This window comes from Lepeophtheirus salmonis, chromosome 11, assembly GCF_016086655.4.
Source record: "Lepeophtheirus salmonis chromosome 11, UVic_Lsal_1.4, whole genome shotgun sequence".
NCBI lineage: Eukaryota > Metazoa > Arthropoda > Copepoda > Siphonostomatoida > Caligidae > Lepeophtheirus > Lepeophtheirus salmonis.
Window position 1 is genome coordinate 20,775,954 of NC_052141.2, and position 13,513 is coordinate 20,789,466.

The following is a 13,513-nucleotide window of genomic DNA, read 5'->3' on the forward strand; positions in this document are numbered from 1 at the left end:
TCCTAACAATTATTGAATAATACTTCCATAGTTCGGAAGCTTTGGCTAACTACCAACTGATTTTTGGCTTTTTTTTCTGTTTCTTTTAGTATGAAAGGTTATGTGATACATAAAGGTAACAAAGTCATTGATATTGTAATATTATTTTATAAACTACAATAACAAAGTACTTGTATCTATCATATTATTAATATTCAATAATATTTTACTTTATTACCTAAAGGACTCTAGAACTTAAAAGTTTTTAATGCTTTAGTATTACCTAACAATGAAATATCTTTTTTCATTAATATCTGAAGGAAAATGTTATTAGTAATTAGAAGGACTTAAACATTACTATCAAAAATATATCCCCCTATTCCCTATTTTTGTTATATATCTGACCCTAAAAGGTACTAAAAATATGTTATTACATCGTTATACAATCTTATTTGCATAGTGTAGATAAAATTTAACTATTGGACTGGGACAAATAATATATTGTTCTCATATTATCCTACATTGTTACTCCCTAATCCATAATAATAACGTGACAAAATTAAGATATGTAGTAGGGATATTTAGTAGATATTACATTGGTCATATTCAAATATCAGTGTTTATCATTGGATTAGAGTAGTATTCATATGCAGTGAGATGTTAATTAAATAAAACTTGGTACAAAATCTTATACCATTACGAACTCTAATTTTGAAGGGCAAATTCATTAATTTAAATAATTAATCCAACATTTTTATGAAAATTTACATAAATCGAATTTGATTTTGAGTTGTAACTGATCAGTGATCCCATCATTTTTGGCTCAAAAACATTTTTTTGGAATTTCAAATATTAACCTACAATGGAAGAATTATTTAAAATACCACGTGATGATGATATTTAATTACAACTGCGACAAATATATTATGGTTTTATAATTGTACAAAGTTCATATTAGTTTACCAAGTGGAATCTATCATACAATAAGAATGTTTTTCCGGCTACAACAAGTTGCGTTATTGGAGATCGACTCCTTTAGATTACATTAGAATTTAATACTCATTGACTCTACTATATTTTCATTTTTAATGCCAAATGATGACGGATATTATTTTAATTCCAAAGGAGCAGGAGTTACCTTCCATCAAGCATATTTGTATTCAATGAACTATCCGTACTTAATAATCACATTATAAAGTTTAATCATCTATTACACAATGCATGTTAATGCCATGAGAACACATTGTCATTTACAAATGTGAAATAACGCATTTATTCAAGTATACAATATCCTATCATATACTTAATGTATGTATAAATAGATTTTAGCAGGAAAAAAAAGGAAAAGTGTCTAAGTGGAAAATTGGTAAGATTCTTTTAAACTGATATAGGACCTATCACGAATATTAATATTTATTAAGATAAAAGAAAAATAAACAAACACGATAGGGGTTCGAATGGAAGCAGAGCTAAATACTAATCACTTTATTTATCCGTTATTCATGGATTGACGAACAAGCATTAGCATAATTATAATATTAGGCAAGAGCAGAAATTTCCTCTTCCTTATGTTCCAGGATGTGTCAGAAGAAGAAGCGTTATGCTGCAGTGCGACTAACCACTGAGAGGATTCGGGGAGGTAGTCAAATGAGAGTTTTTGGAGAGTGTGAGGAAAACTGTAAAGCACAGTAAAGTTGGAGCAATCTAAAATTCCAATAGAACGATGGTCTTCGTCTCTTCATAAACCTTTTTTCTTGTACAAAATGAACGAAACAGGCTGTATTACGTAGTTACCTAAAGGACTTGAATCCTCAAAGTTGTATATTTAGGACTATAAATTCATATTTCTAATGTATCAAGCCAAGTTATTAGAACCATAACAAGTGACTTACAGGTTCTTTCAACGATTTTTTATGTGTATTTTTCTAGTATGAAACAATAACATTTGAATCAGAATATGTCCATTTGTAATAAATAATAATGGTTTTCAGTTATATTTATATCAAAAAATATGAATATTACAAGTTATAACTCTATATATTCATTCATTTCAATTTAGAATGAGAATCCGGAACCAATTTCAAACGTAGCTTCATAGTGGAGTAGAGTGGACTCCTTCCTTAAGCCTTTCTTCCATTCGAACCGCTATCGTATTTGTTTATTTTTCTTGTATCTTAATAAATATTATATTAATCCTTGTGATAGGTATTATATCAGTTTAAAAGAATCTTGTCTATTTTCCACTTATACACTTTTTGTTTTTTTCTCCAGCCATTTTTTCCTGATACCGTATAAATAACCTTAGGGACCCAATATCGAAAGGCTTCAAAAGAAATCCATCAATAATTAATAAAATATATATATTTTGTCATTTAATTCCTTTTTGAGACTTATCTTTAATGCAGACACAATAAATTACCTATAACTTTGGTACGCATCAATTCATGGTATTACAATTTGAATCATGTTAATCTAATTATATTTCGATCACTAACTTGTACAAATCTTGATCACATGGTCTTTGTTTTGCTACTTTGTTTTAGAGTAGTACTTTGCGCTGATTGGTTAGGAATGTAACTAATCAGAAGAGTTGTCATAGAGAATTTTCTCTCTCTCCCTTTAATTATAGAAGCAGCAGCCATCTAATTATGAATGAAAATGATCTGCTATTAACGTTCCCCTTTGACGTCATATTTTCCCTTTCTGTCTTTCTTTTTCATTCACTTTATTTAGATACAGTCTTGCTGCTGGAGATATTTTTTACTATAGGGGGGGATGTGCAGTGCTCTTGCTCCTACCTCCTTCAAGCGTACGGGCTGTGTAGGTGCGTGAGTGTGTGTGATGAAAAAAGAGAAAAAGAAGAATAGAATCAAGAAAAGGGAAAAGAAAAGAAGAAGAAAAAAAAAAGTGAGAGAGAAGATTCAGTTCGGAGTCGGAGATGCGAAGGTCCTTCAAAATCACTTTGTGCCGAGAGTTTTGAGTTCTAAATTACAATAAGGATTGGAATGTGACTGTTCTTGTTTGGTCTGTGAGCTTGTAAAATATGACCGTGGTGACTGAGGAAGAGGAGGGAAATAAGGTCGTGGTTGTGAAGACGAGGCCCAAGTGTGTGTTGAATTGGTCAGTTTTAGACGTTCAAAAATGGTTTAGACGCCATTGTGGGGATTATTATCATTTATACTCCGAGTCCATTCTTGAGCAGGATATTACAGGTAATAGATCGAGAGATCTCATTGTTTTGAGGGAAGATTGAGAGTGGAGAATAGAAGAAGTGGATAAGGCCACCCTATACAAGGAAGGCACGTTCCCAATAAGGATGCGTTTCAAATGAGTAGTTAGTTAACTGTATAGAAGAAGCCATTTTTGATTCTCCATCCTTCTTGGAGTATTCATGTACTTAACTTCTTGTGTCATACAAATACATATAGGATATCATCCAAGTGCTTCCGTCTTTCCCTTTTCAGACAAATTATTATTATAAATACATGTGGAATTGTTAAAGAAATTGTATAAAATAGGACTGAGAACGTGATACCTTTGTGTAGTAATTTTATAAAACTGTTATCATGACTATTTAGTTATTTTAGATAGAGCATCTAAGTATAAATTAATCACTTGTGCATGTGCTCGTAAAAGACAAAGAGTAAGTTTGGTGAGATGTGTGAAATTTTAAGTGTATGACCTTGTTGGGAATTCACATTAGAGTAATTAATGTCCATTTGTCCTTGCTAGATACGGAGGGGGATTATTGTTTTATTTCCTTAATCTCGCAGCTGATCTAATATAAATGTCATAACAGCTAAGCTGCCCCCCCCCCTCTTAACATTCTTCAAATTGTCCGGATTACCACTTACATTTTTGGTTTCTTTTATTCTTTTAGCATATTTTGGTCATATTTTATACAACTCTAATAATAGTATACATCATTTTACTCTGAATGGGGAAAATGTACAAGTCCTCTTGAGTCTAACTCAAAAATAAAAGTATATGTTGGCAACTTTGATTAGCGACATATTATCTGCTGAGATATCACAATCAAAATTATAGTGCTCCTTACTTGCTAATACGTTTGAATCTTCGAAATAGAGATACAGAATTAATAAGGGGCTAATATCTTTTACCAACGTATATATATATTTTTTTTTTTATGTACGCTCACGGGGATTTCGACCATTTTCATATCCCGTAGCATTGGTTTATATTGTTGTGAGTAGGAATGATGATCATAATTGTTATGCGTACATAACGTACGCTTAGGAACGTACATAAACAGGTGCAGAGGTAGCAATAATAACGGGTCATGTTCCTTGATGAGAAAACTACCTGAGATACAGCAGCAGGAGCCTTTGGCCAGATATATTGCTGTCTTGTCCATTATTATTATTATCTTTTATTACATTTGTACGTATCTCAATTGAGCGAACTCCGTCGCCGCGCGGACACTTTTCCTCCCTTCTTGTACCTTGACGCTAGCGTGTACTCTTTTTATTCCCATAGTTTTTGTAATTTTCTTCAATTTCAATAAGTCTTTAGGAGTTACTTCAGTTGTTATTTGACTATACTGACATTATTGAAATTTGTACACATCACATATTTATTAAACTAGGCAGCAGCCACCTACTACTACTCTTTCAAGTAGCTGCTGTTGATACGTTAAACATCCTATTACGTGTATTGTGGGTGTTTCTCCATAATATTTCCGAAATAGCAATTATTCCATGATACTGTGGAGGATTGTTAAGTGAGGAAGAAGAAGAGAAAAGTGAAATCTTTTATGCCATGCCATGCGTATGTCCAATCCTAATATATTATATGTGTTTAATTGTTGAAGGAGTTATGTTTGAGTACGTTGGTAAACCACTTTTTTTTGCTAGTATTTATAAGAATGGTTGCATACGACACCCTTTTACTTTACAGTTAGTTTTTGTATTGTTTAAAATAATGAAGACATATCACTGCATAAACTTAAAGGCTGCTTTATTTTGTCTTTTTCTATAGCTATTCCGTTGGAGAGTGTATTCAATATATTGTTTTTTTTTCTTGTTGTTCGTATATATAAGTAATTATATGTAAAGACAATTTTGTACAGGGTTTGGTCGTTTGACGTTTTAAAAGTCGCCCTTTATGCCACTCCATAAAGAAGAAAAGTGTTATTTATATTAATTGTATTAATATATTAGTCTTATTTGACAAATATTCCAAGGTGTTGTATATGAATTATTATTTCAAAAACTTCACAGGGAAATGTATCATGACTCATGAATTATTTGTTAAGAAAAAATAAATAACTACCTATCCACCTATTACACACACATAAATTCCTTACTTGCTTGGCACAAACATTCTTTCATGATAATGACTTTGCCCCCCTCTCATCTTATTTCATTTCCTAATATTCAATACAACAAAGTGTACAGGTTGATTCTGTTTTCATGTTTTAATTCACTATTAGTATTATACGAGTGTCATATCTGATGTGTCACTCAAAAAGTTATTCATTTCAGAGACTAATTTTCTACATTTTTTTTTTTTTTTTTTTTGAGATTATATATATATATATATATATAAAAGGTTACATTTGATATATTTTCGAGTTAATGAATTAATTACGTCTATTTATGTACGAACATACACTCATCACAATCATACAGACTACTCATCAATCGATGATGAGAAAACAATCATATTGATACACCTGTAGAAAATATACTTACTCTACACGTATAATATTATTATAATCATCCTGATGTTCAATATAAAGAAATAATTATTTTCTACTTTTTTCTTTTTAGGAAAGTCTTTGATTCGTTTGAATGAAAATTCGTTATTGCGCCTGGGGATTGTTCATCCGGAGCATCGACAAGCCATACTTCGTGAAATAGCTAAAGTTCGTTTACGGTCCAATATTTTACTCTTAAGAGATATGGAGAGGAAATAATATTGTTGTTTGGCTATCTTTTTCATCATACATCTCCTCCCTTTTTCAAATTTACGAATTCTCTCAAAAAGAGAAATAAACAATCTTAATATAAATCTTTCTTAAATTAATTATTAGTATTATTTTCGACTCATCAAAATGGTTCAAAAATACCAATCTCCCGTACGGGTCTACAAATATCCATTTGAGCTCTTAATGAAGGCATATGAAATGAGATTTCCTACTTGTGAAATGATACCCATTGTTCGAGAAACTGATATCCTGGAAGAAACAGTGAGTGAGGATGAGTCTGTGCACGTCATTGATCGACGAGCTAAGCTTGAAGTTGAGGCTCCGTATTTGTTAAAAAAATTGATGGGAGTGGATTGTCTCTTATTTCGTCAAAAAAATACGTATAATAGATCACGACGAACTCTTTCCATTGATGCTTGGAACGAAAGCTTCGCTAATCGTCTCATTATTAACGAATATTGTGTATACTCCGTACATCCTGAAAATCCAGATTGGACTTGTTTTGAACAGAGTGCAGAACTTGATATAAAAAACTTCTTCGGCTTCGAAGGCACAGCTGAAAAGCTGGCTATCAAGGAGTACTCTAAAAGCATTGGAAAGAGTAAGGATATAATGGAGTACCATATTGGTGTTTTGGCTAATGAAGGAATCACCCATGTTCCCATATGGGAACCTCCACCCAGCAAAAAAAATAAATCAAGCTCCCATGAAGAAGGAGGGGCATCCGTTGTGAATAAGGAGAATGAATCCTCTGAAGAATCTCAAAATAATATGAGTGATACTCTTAGTGGTGGAGCTGGTGGTGCTAGTGTTAATAACAATAGCCATAGCAGCAGTGGGGGTAGTATATCCAGTTCACAAGATAACAACAGTGATGATAAAGTCTCTGAAAAAGCTCAGAGTAAAGTTATGCTACGGAGAAAGTCTTCTGTATTCCGTATGGCGACGGATGGCTCAACTTCAAATAGTGGAAATACGGGAGACGGTCATGAAGAAGTTGTGGCCAAATTAGAGCAAGACTATATTCAAATGTATTTGGGATTGCTATCTCCAATTCAAGAATCCCAGCTAGTCAGACTCAAAATGTGTATATCCGAGTTGCTCAAAGGAAAAGTTCCTTCAGATCCCGTTCTCCTCCGTTTTTTGCGTGCTCGTGATTTTAATGTTGAAAAAGCGCGAGAAATGTTGTCTCAGTCTCTAGTTTGGAGGAAGAAACATGGCGTTGATAGAATTCTTTCAGAGTATGAACTTCCAGAAGTCCTTCAAAAGTACTTTCCTGGTGGATGGCATTATCATGATAAAGAGGGCCGTCCATTGTTTATTCTCCGTTTAGGACAAGTTGATGTGAAGGGCATCATCAAGTCTGTGGGTGAAGATGGACTCACTAAACTGACTCTGAGTATTTGTGAAGAAGGTCTGAGACTCACGGAAGAAGCTTCACATAAGCTTAATCGCCCCATTAGTACTTGGTGTTTACTTCTAGACTTGGAAGGATTAAATATGAGGCACTTATGGAGACCTGGAATGAAGGCTCTTTTACATTTGATAGATATATGTGAATCCAATTACCCTGAAACTCTGGGACGTGTTCTGATCATTCGTGCCCCTCGTGTCTTTCCAATTATGTGGACTTTGGTAAGTCCTCTAATAAATGATACTTCGAGGTCCAAAATCCTTTTCCATGGTGGCCCTGATGCTACACATACGGGTTTAAATGATTATATAGAAAAAGAACATATACCTATATGGCTTGGCGGTGGTAATACAGCTGAAAACTTTCCGGAGGGAGGACTGGTTCCAAAGTCCTATTACATGTCAGAAGAGGATTTTGAAAAGGATCAAAGTCCGGGTCCAAGATTCTTAGAGGAGTCTTACTATCATTCAACCTCTCTTTCAAGAGGTCAAGTTCATGAAGGAACGTTGCGGATAGTGGATATCGGAGCAGTTGTTACATGGGACTTTGATGTCATGAAACATGACGTTGTTTTCACTGTTTTCAGACTAAATTCAGCCATTTGTCGAGGCGGAGACTCTCCAAACAATGGTGCAGGACACCTTTTACCTACGACAACGTCGTCTAGCTTGTCCTCCAGCTTCAACTTTCCTCATCCCCATCATCATTCCGAATCCAGTGATCCTCACAAAAGCTGTATAGAAAAGTCATGGAAAGAGGGCGTTGATTACTTTCGTGTCGAGAATCCAATCGTATGCCATGACGGGGAATCCATTCAAGGATCTCACGTTACGGCTCATAAAGGAACATATATTCTTCAGTGGAAGTTTTTCGATAAGTCCGCTGGGCACGGTGGACCACTGGATGTAATTGATTCAATTACGCAGCATAAGGCTAAAGTGATGTACTATTACGAAACTCTCAATTCCATGGATTATAAGGGCTCTATGACGAGTCTACTATCATGCCAAAGCGGGTTTTCTACTATAAGTAAAGCCTCACACCAATCTACATCCGGAGTTTCTTCGGGTGTCTCTTCGAGTGTTTCGGACAAAATTAAAGTTTAACAACAAGATCACAATCTAATCCTGGAGCTTCCCTTTTCTTTATTACGTTGTTTTGTTTACTTTCTTATTCTGTAACCTCCGTACCATGTAATTCCTGGGGCCATTTTTATTTTAGTTTATTTTTCGGGAACATTTTCAGACTAGAGTGACAACGCCTATAACCTTCAACGCTCTCATCGTCGTCATCTTCATCATGAACCACTCTAATTAATCAATATTATTTTGTATTACAAAGTGATATCCTAATTCAATTCCTGTCTCCTTTCCTTTATTCATCTTTTCCATCTCATCCTCTTTTCTTATTATCTCATAATGATAATTAATTATGCTAGGTAGTACGTAATACATTAATTTGTTTTATATTTATTTTACGGATTCAAATTATTTCAATAGAATTGTAGGATAAATTTAATTTGTTCATTATTCATATGATAATTATTTTATAGTAGAAATGAAGTCCATTACTTCCGCAATGAATGTTATGATGTACGAAAATAAAGACATATTAGGCGCTTTCGTCTAATTAATTTATATTTTAAGACTATTTCTCCCTAATTATATTCTTATCTCATTAGTTGAATGGACTCATTAAAGTCGCTCATAGTAGTGACTACTATTAATTATCATTGTTTGTAATATGCTACAAAAAGGATGTTTTTGGATTTTGAGTTGGAAAGGAGAGCTTATAGAGCCTTTGCTAATTGTATTGTAATTCCATAGAATATAATAGTAAATTACAAATTTATTTTTTTTAAATTCAATTTTTTCCCGTGTAATGGGGATATTCATAAAAATAGAAGAATATTCTATGAGTGATCATTGTTATATAATATCAAATAGGTCTTTGCATACATCGTCTATTCCAACTAAACAATTTTTTTGTAATGATGGTGGTTGTGTAGATGATTGTCTATAATTAATTATTATTTATTTATGACGAGGATGACGATATATGACATGTGTTAGAGACAATAGATAGTGTATCCCCTTTTTGAATATAGATAATAATTATTTAGTTTGAATCCTCCTTATTTAATTTCTGTAGAGTTTTATTTCTAAATAGAATATTTAAAAAAATACATATTATTGTCAGACTCTGTTCTGAAATAAAATCCTTTGATTTTCTGGTCTCATTTATTACAACTATATTAGCTAACAAAGGGAAAGGTAATTAAATAGTCTTAAAAAAGATTTACATGTGCGTTGTATCAATAACTCATTAACGATAATAACTCATCATGATTATTCATGTCATCGAAACATTTAAAAATGCATGTAATAATTTATTAACGCAAATACTGAGTGTTTCTAGATTGATTGCGTGTTGAAACTTAATTATACTAGGACTCAGTTTATAGGATGCATTTTCACGTCATCATTGCTGATGTTGGCCATTTTGGGGGCCTAAAAAAACTGAGTTGTATAACAATTAGTATGAAGGAAAAATTGTAAACAATTGTATCATGTCAAAATAGGATCAACAAATTAAAGGACTTAAACTTTACTGTCTATCAAATTTCTATCTGTCAATTGAATCGTAAAATTCTAGTCATTATATAGGGATTAACAGTACATATTTGATGTTACTTTAATTTGATTCAAATATGACTGTTTATCATTGTTATCAAGAACTATTAATTACAGTCTTTTTTTATTCATAAAGCCTTTTGATGGAATTTAACAGAAATTTGTCCATTTTATGTAGTAAAAATATCAACTTAAGGGCCCCAAGATGCCGTCTCCTTCAATTATGACGTCAATGAAAACTTTCTATTTGCAAAGATGAGTTTAGGTCCAATTTTTTGTCGAAATAATGGTTTTTGTTGGGGAAAAGAGTGAAAGTTTGTTATATAAATACCTGAAAATATTTTGCAGTGCCTGTAAAATCCCCTTCATGTCATAGAGCAATATGTTTTTACCTTTGCTGAGAATGAAAAAGAGATTTTTCGATATTTTGGCTCTGATTTATCCATGTATTTACAAAGACAGGCAGAGGATTAATATTATTTGAAAATCCTGGGGCACCAATCACAGGAGTTTTCTAATTTTTTTTTTTTTTTTTACTAATTGATTAGTTGAAAAGGCACCACCAACGCAGCATAAGAATTCTTTAATGGAGTGATCATTGAAGAAAAGGTAATTTTTTAATTTCATTTATTAATTTATTATAATAGCAAAGAAGTAGTGAGCAAATAATAGCAAATTCTTGAGCGGGAGCGCACTCCCTATTTTAGAAGAGGGATAAAATGCTCAATTTTGACTCATTTATATAAATTTTTCCGTTTCTGCATCTTTTATGATTACATCAAAAAATTTGTGAATTAAAGAATAATTTTAATGATTCCTAGAAAAGACAGTTAAAGTTATGTCTCAACGTAAGATAGAATCTTAATATCTATGATGTATCTGTGGCTCTCTGCTATCTTTGGTTGACGAGTTTAGCTCTCATGTGGCTAGCCACTCTAATAAGACTCAGGCATAAGTTCCCTCAGACACACCGCCAGATCCTTCGTGTGTGAAGATTACGTTAGAAGATAAATCTTACTTTTTTATAAAATATTTTTTTTTTACTGAAATACGATTTTCTTATATTTTATGCAGAAAATTGACATAAGATCTCAAAAACTCACGCAATCATAATTTCAAAAACTTGAGAACCCTTTGTTTAAACTTAAACTAATTATCAGGTCAACTGGATGAAATTGCACAATACCTTTTAATAATAAGCCCCTAAGACAGTGGTTCCCAAACTTTTGTGCCCAAGGCACACCAAAAGCAAATTTCTTGACACACCTATTTTAATTAAACCGAATATTGGGATTATTATGAGCTATTACAAATAATGTATGGATGTCACACATCGTACAGCAGACTTGAAACGGTCCCAAGAAACATTGTTTTGGGAACCGCTACCATTAGCACTTAATATTATCTGCTTTGCATGGGGTTATGTGAATTCCTTCCATTCTTTAATAATTGTTATTCAAAGATATTTGAATATTTGGTAGAATTGCTGTTAGTTCTAATCAAGGACCCATGTTAACTTCTGATTTATACACAGCTGTCCACAGCTACCGCTGATAAATTATTTTCTAAAGGGGGTCAATAATTTAAGGATAGATAGTTTAAAAGATGAAAACTTTGAAAAAAAAAGTAATTTGTGTCAATTAATCAAATATTTTATAGTTAAAACATTGGATTAATCATTATTAATAGATTTTTTTAAATTGTAACTAGAGTAAGTTTGTTCGACGTTGCCCGGGACATTAAGAAATTAAAATTTATGACGAACTGTTCTGCTTAATATTAAACAAAAAATGAAGACTAAAATTTAAGAATTTTTCCTATTTTGATTTTACTAGTATTAAAATACTAATACTTTGTCATTAATCATTATATAGGAACTCGTCTTTCGCGTAGTGAGGTAGTATTTGCTTTATTTTGTGTCAGACGCCTGTCTCACGGCTACAAAAAAACAAACAAAAAAAAACACACGTTTGCTCTCTGTCTGTATAGGTGAAGTACTGGGCTAAAATACTATTTTCACCACCGCTTCCCTAAGCATAAAGAAACACTCCTAATATCCAAAATACATCCCGTCCCTCAGGTTGTACGGGCGAAGTACTAGGCCAAAATACAGTTAAAACTCTACCACTGTCGTGTTTTTAGGTACCACGGAACCCTAGTAATATTCTATAGTACACCCTTGCCCCAGGAGTTGTGCCGGTGAACTGCTGGACCCAAGGTAAGTTATATTTATCAACCGCCCCTTCCCTGAGCATCAAAAAACCCTTCTAATATCCAAAATGGACCCAGGCCCTCTGGTTCTACAGACCGTCGCCATATTTCTAAGCACCAAGAACCCCTTTCAAATATACTACATACACCTCTTCCCACGGTTTGTGGTTTTCTTTTCCCTAAGACAGGTTAAATTCTTCCACCGCCGCTTCCCTAACCATCAAAAAACCCTTATAATATCCGAAATACACCCAGGCCCACAGGTTGTAGAAGCAAAGTGCTAAAAATGATATTGAAAGGCCGCCATGTTCCCGAGGAATAAAAAAATGTAACCAAAACTGTTTCTGGGACCTACATGAAAAATTTAAGCTAAATCCTTCCATTGGTTCGGGCGTGATTGAAGGACACATACAGACATTCACATTTAATATATAAGTTTTAGATCTTTAACCTAATTTATTTTTGTACCTTATTTTCTCTTCATTTTTTGGAATAAAATATATATATATATTTCAGGAAATTAATTGCTATCATACAGAGTTGTCAAAATTCAAATACTCATATATGAGCCAAAAAATGAGCACCACTCATTTTGAATTGAGCGGGATCGCACCTATTACTTTAAAAAACGAGCATGAGCGAGAGTGCGCTCACAAAATTAGTAACTGAGGGGGAGCGCGCTCAGGATTTCTTGTGCGGACTAATGCTCTGTATAATAGTGACCATTATCAATTGAATAAGTGGTCCTCTAATGCATTAGTTCTCAAATGGGGATATGCAGAACCCTTGGGGATAAATTAGTAATGAATTTTTAAATTTTTCTCGAAAAAATTTAATATTTGAAAATTGTATGATTGAAATTTTTTGTCAACGGCTCTGGATTTTTAAATTTTTCCCTAATTTTTTTTTTTTGAATAGTGTTGGATTTTTGAATCTTTTTTTCGAAAATATTTAATTTTTTTAAAATTCCAAAAACCAATACCATTTCAAAATATGATCCCTGTTCTAATGAATATACGTAATAGACATAAACCAAAGTTAAACAAATACTCCTTGAAGTATCTACATAATACTATACCTATAATGATATTAATAGGAATGATCAATTAAGCAATAATGAAGGAGTTGTTTATTTTTACATGAGTGAACTCCCCCCTCAATTTGGTAAGAAAAATAATTGTTGTGTACATATTTAGGAAGAAAAGATTCCTTGAGGAAAATAATATTATTTATCTTATGCGATTAGATTTTTTAAACTATCGTCCATCAGACACAGAGACCCATATATATTAAATCAGTAAATATATATTTTTATTAAGCTAAGTT

General features: G+C 32.8%; 1 protein-coding gene and 1 long non-coding RNA gene across 2 annotated transcripts; both read left to right on the forward strand.

Annotated features, from left to right (window-relative positions):
* The first annotated feature begins 1,670 nt into the window (after positions 1-1,670).
* On the forward strand, positions 1,671-2,420 carry LOC121126517 (uncharacterized). The gene is made up of 2 exons (XR_005866967.2): positions 1,671-2,184; positions 2,251-2,420. It is a non-coding gene; the product is annotated as an uncharacterized lncRNA (long non-coding RNA).
* A 2,262-nt stretch (positions 2,421-4,682) lies between these two features.
* Positions 4,683-9,561, forward strand: retm (real-time). The gene is made up of 2 exons (XM_040721842.2): positions 4,683-4,823; positions 5,772-9,561. The coding sequence occupies exon 2, from the start codon at positions 6,056-6,058 to the stop codon at positions 8,447-8,449; it is 2,394 nt and encodes a 797-aa protein (XP_040577776.1). The 5' UTR covers positions 4,683-4,823; positions 5,772-6,055; the 3' UTR covers positions 8,450-9,561.
* Positions 9,562-13,513: the final 3,952 nt, after the last annotated feature.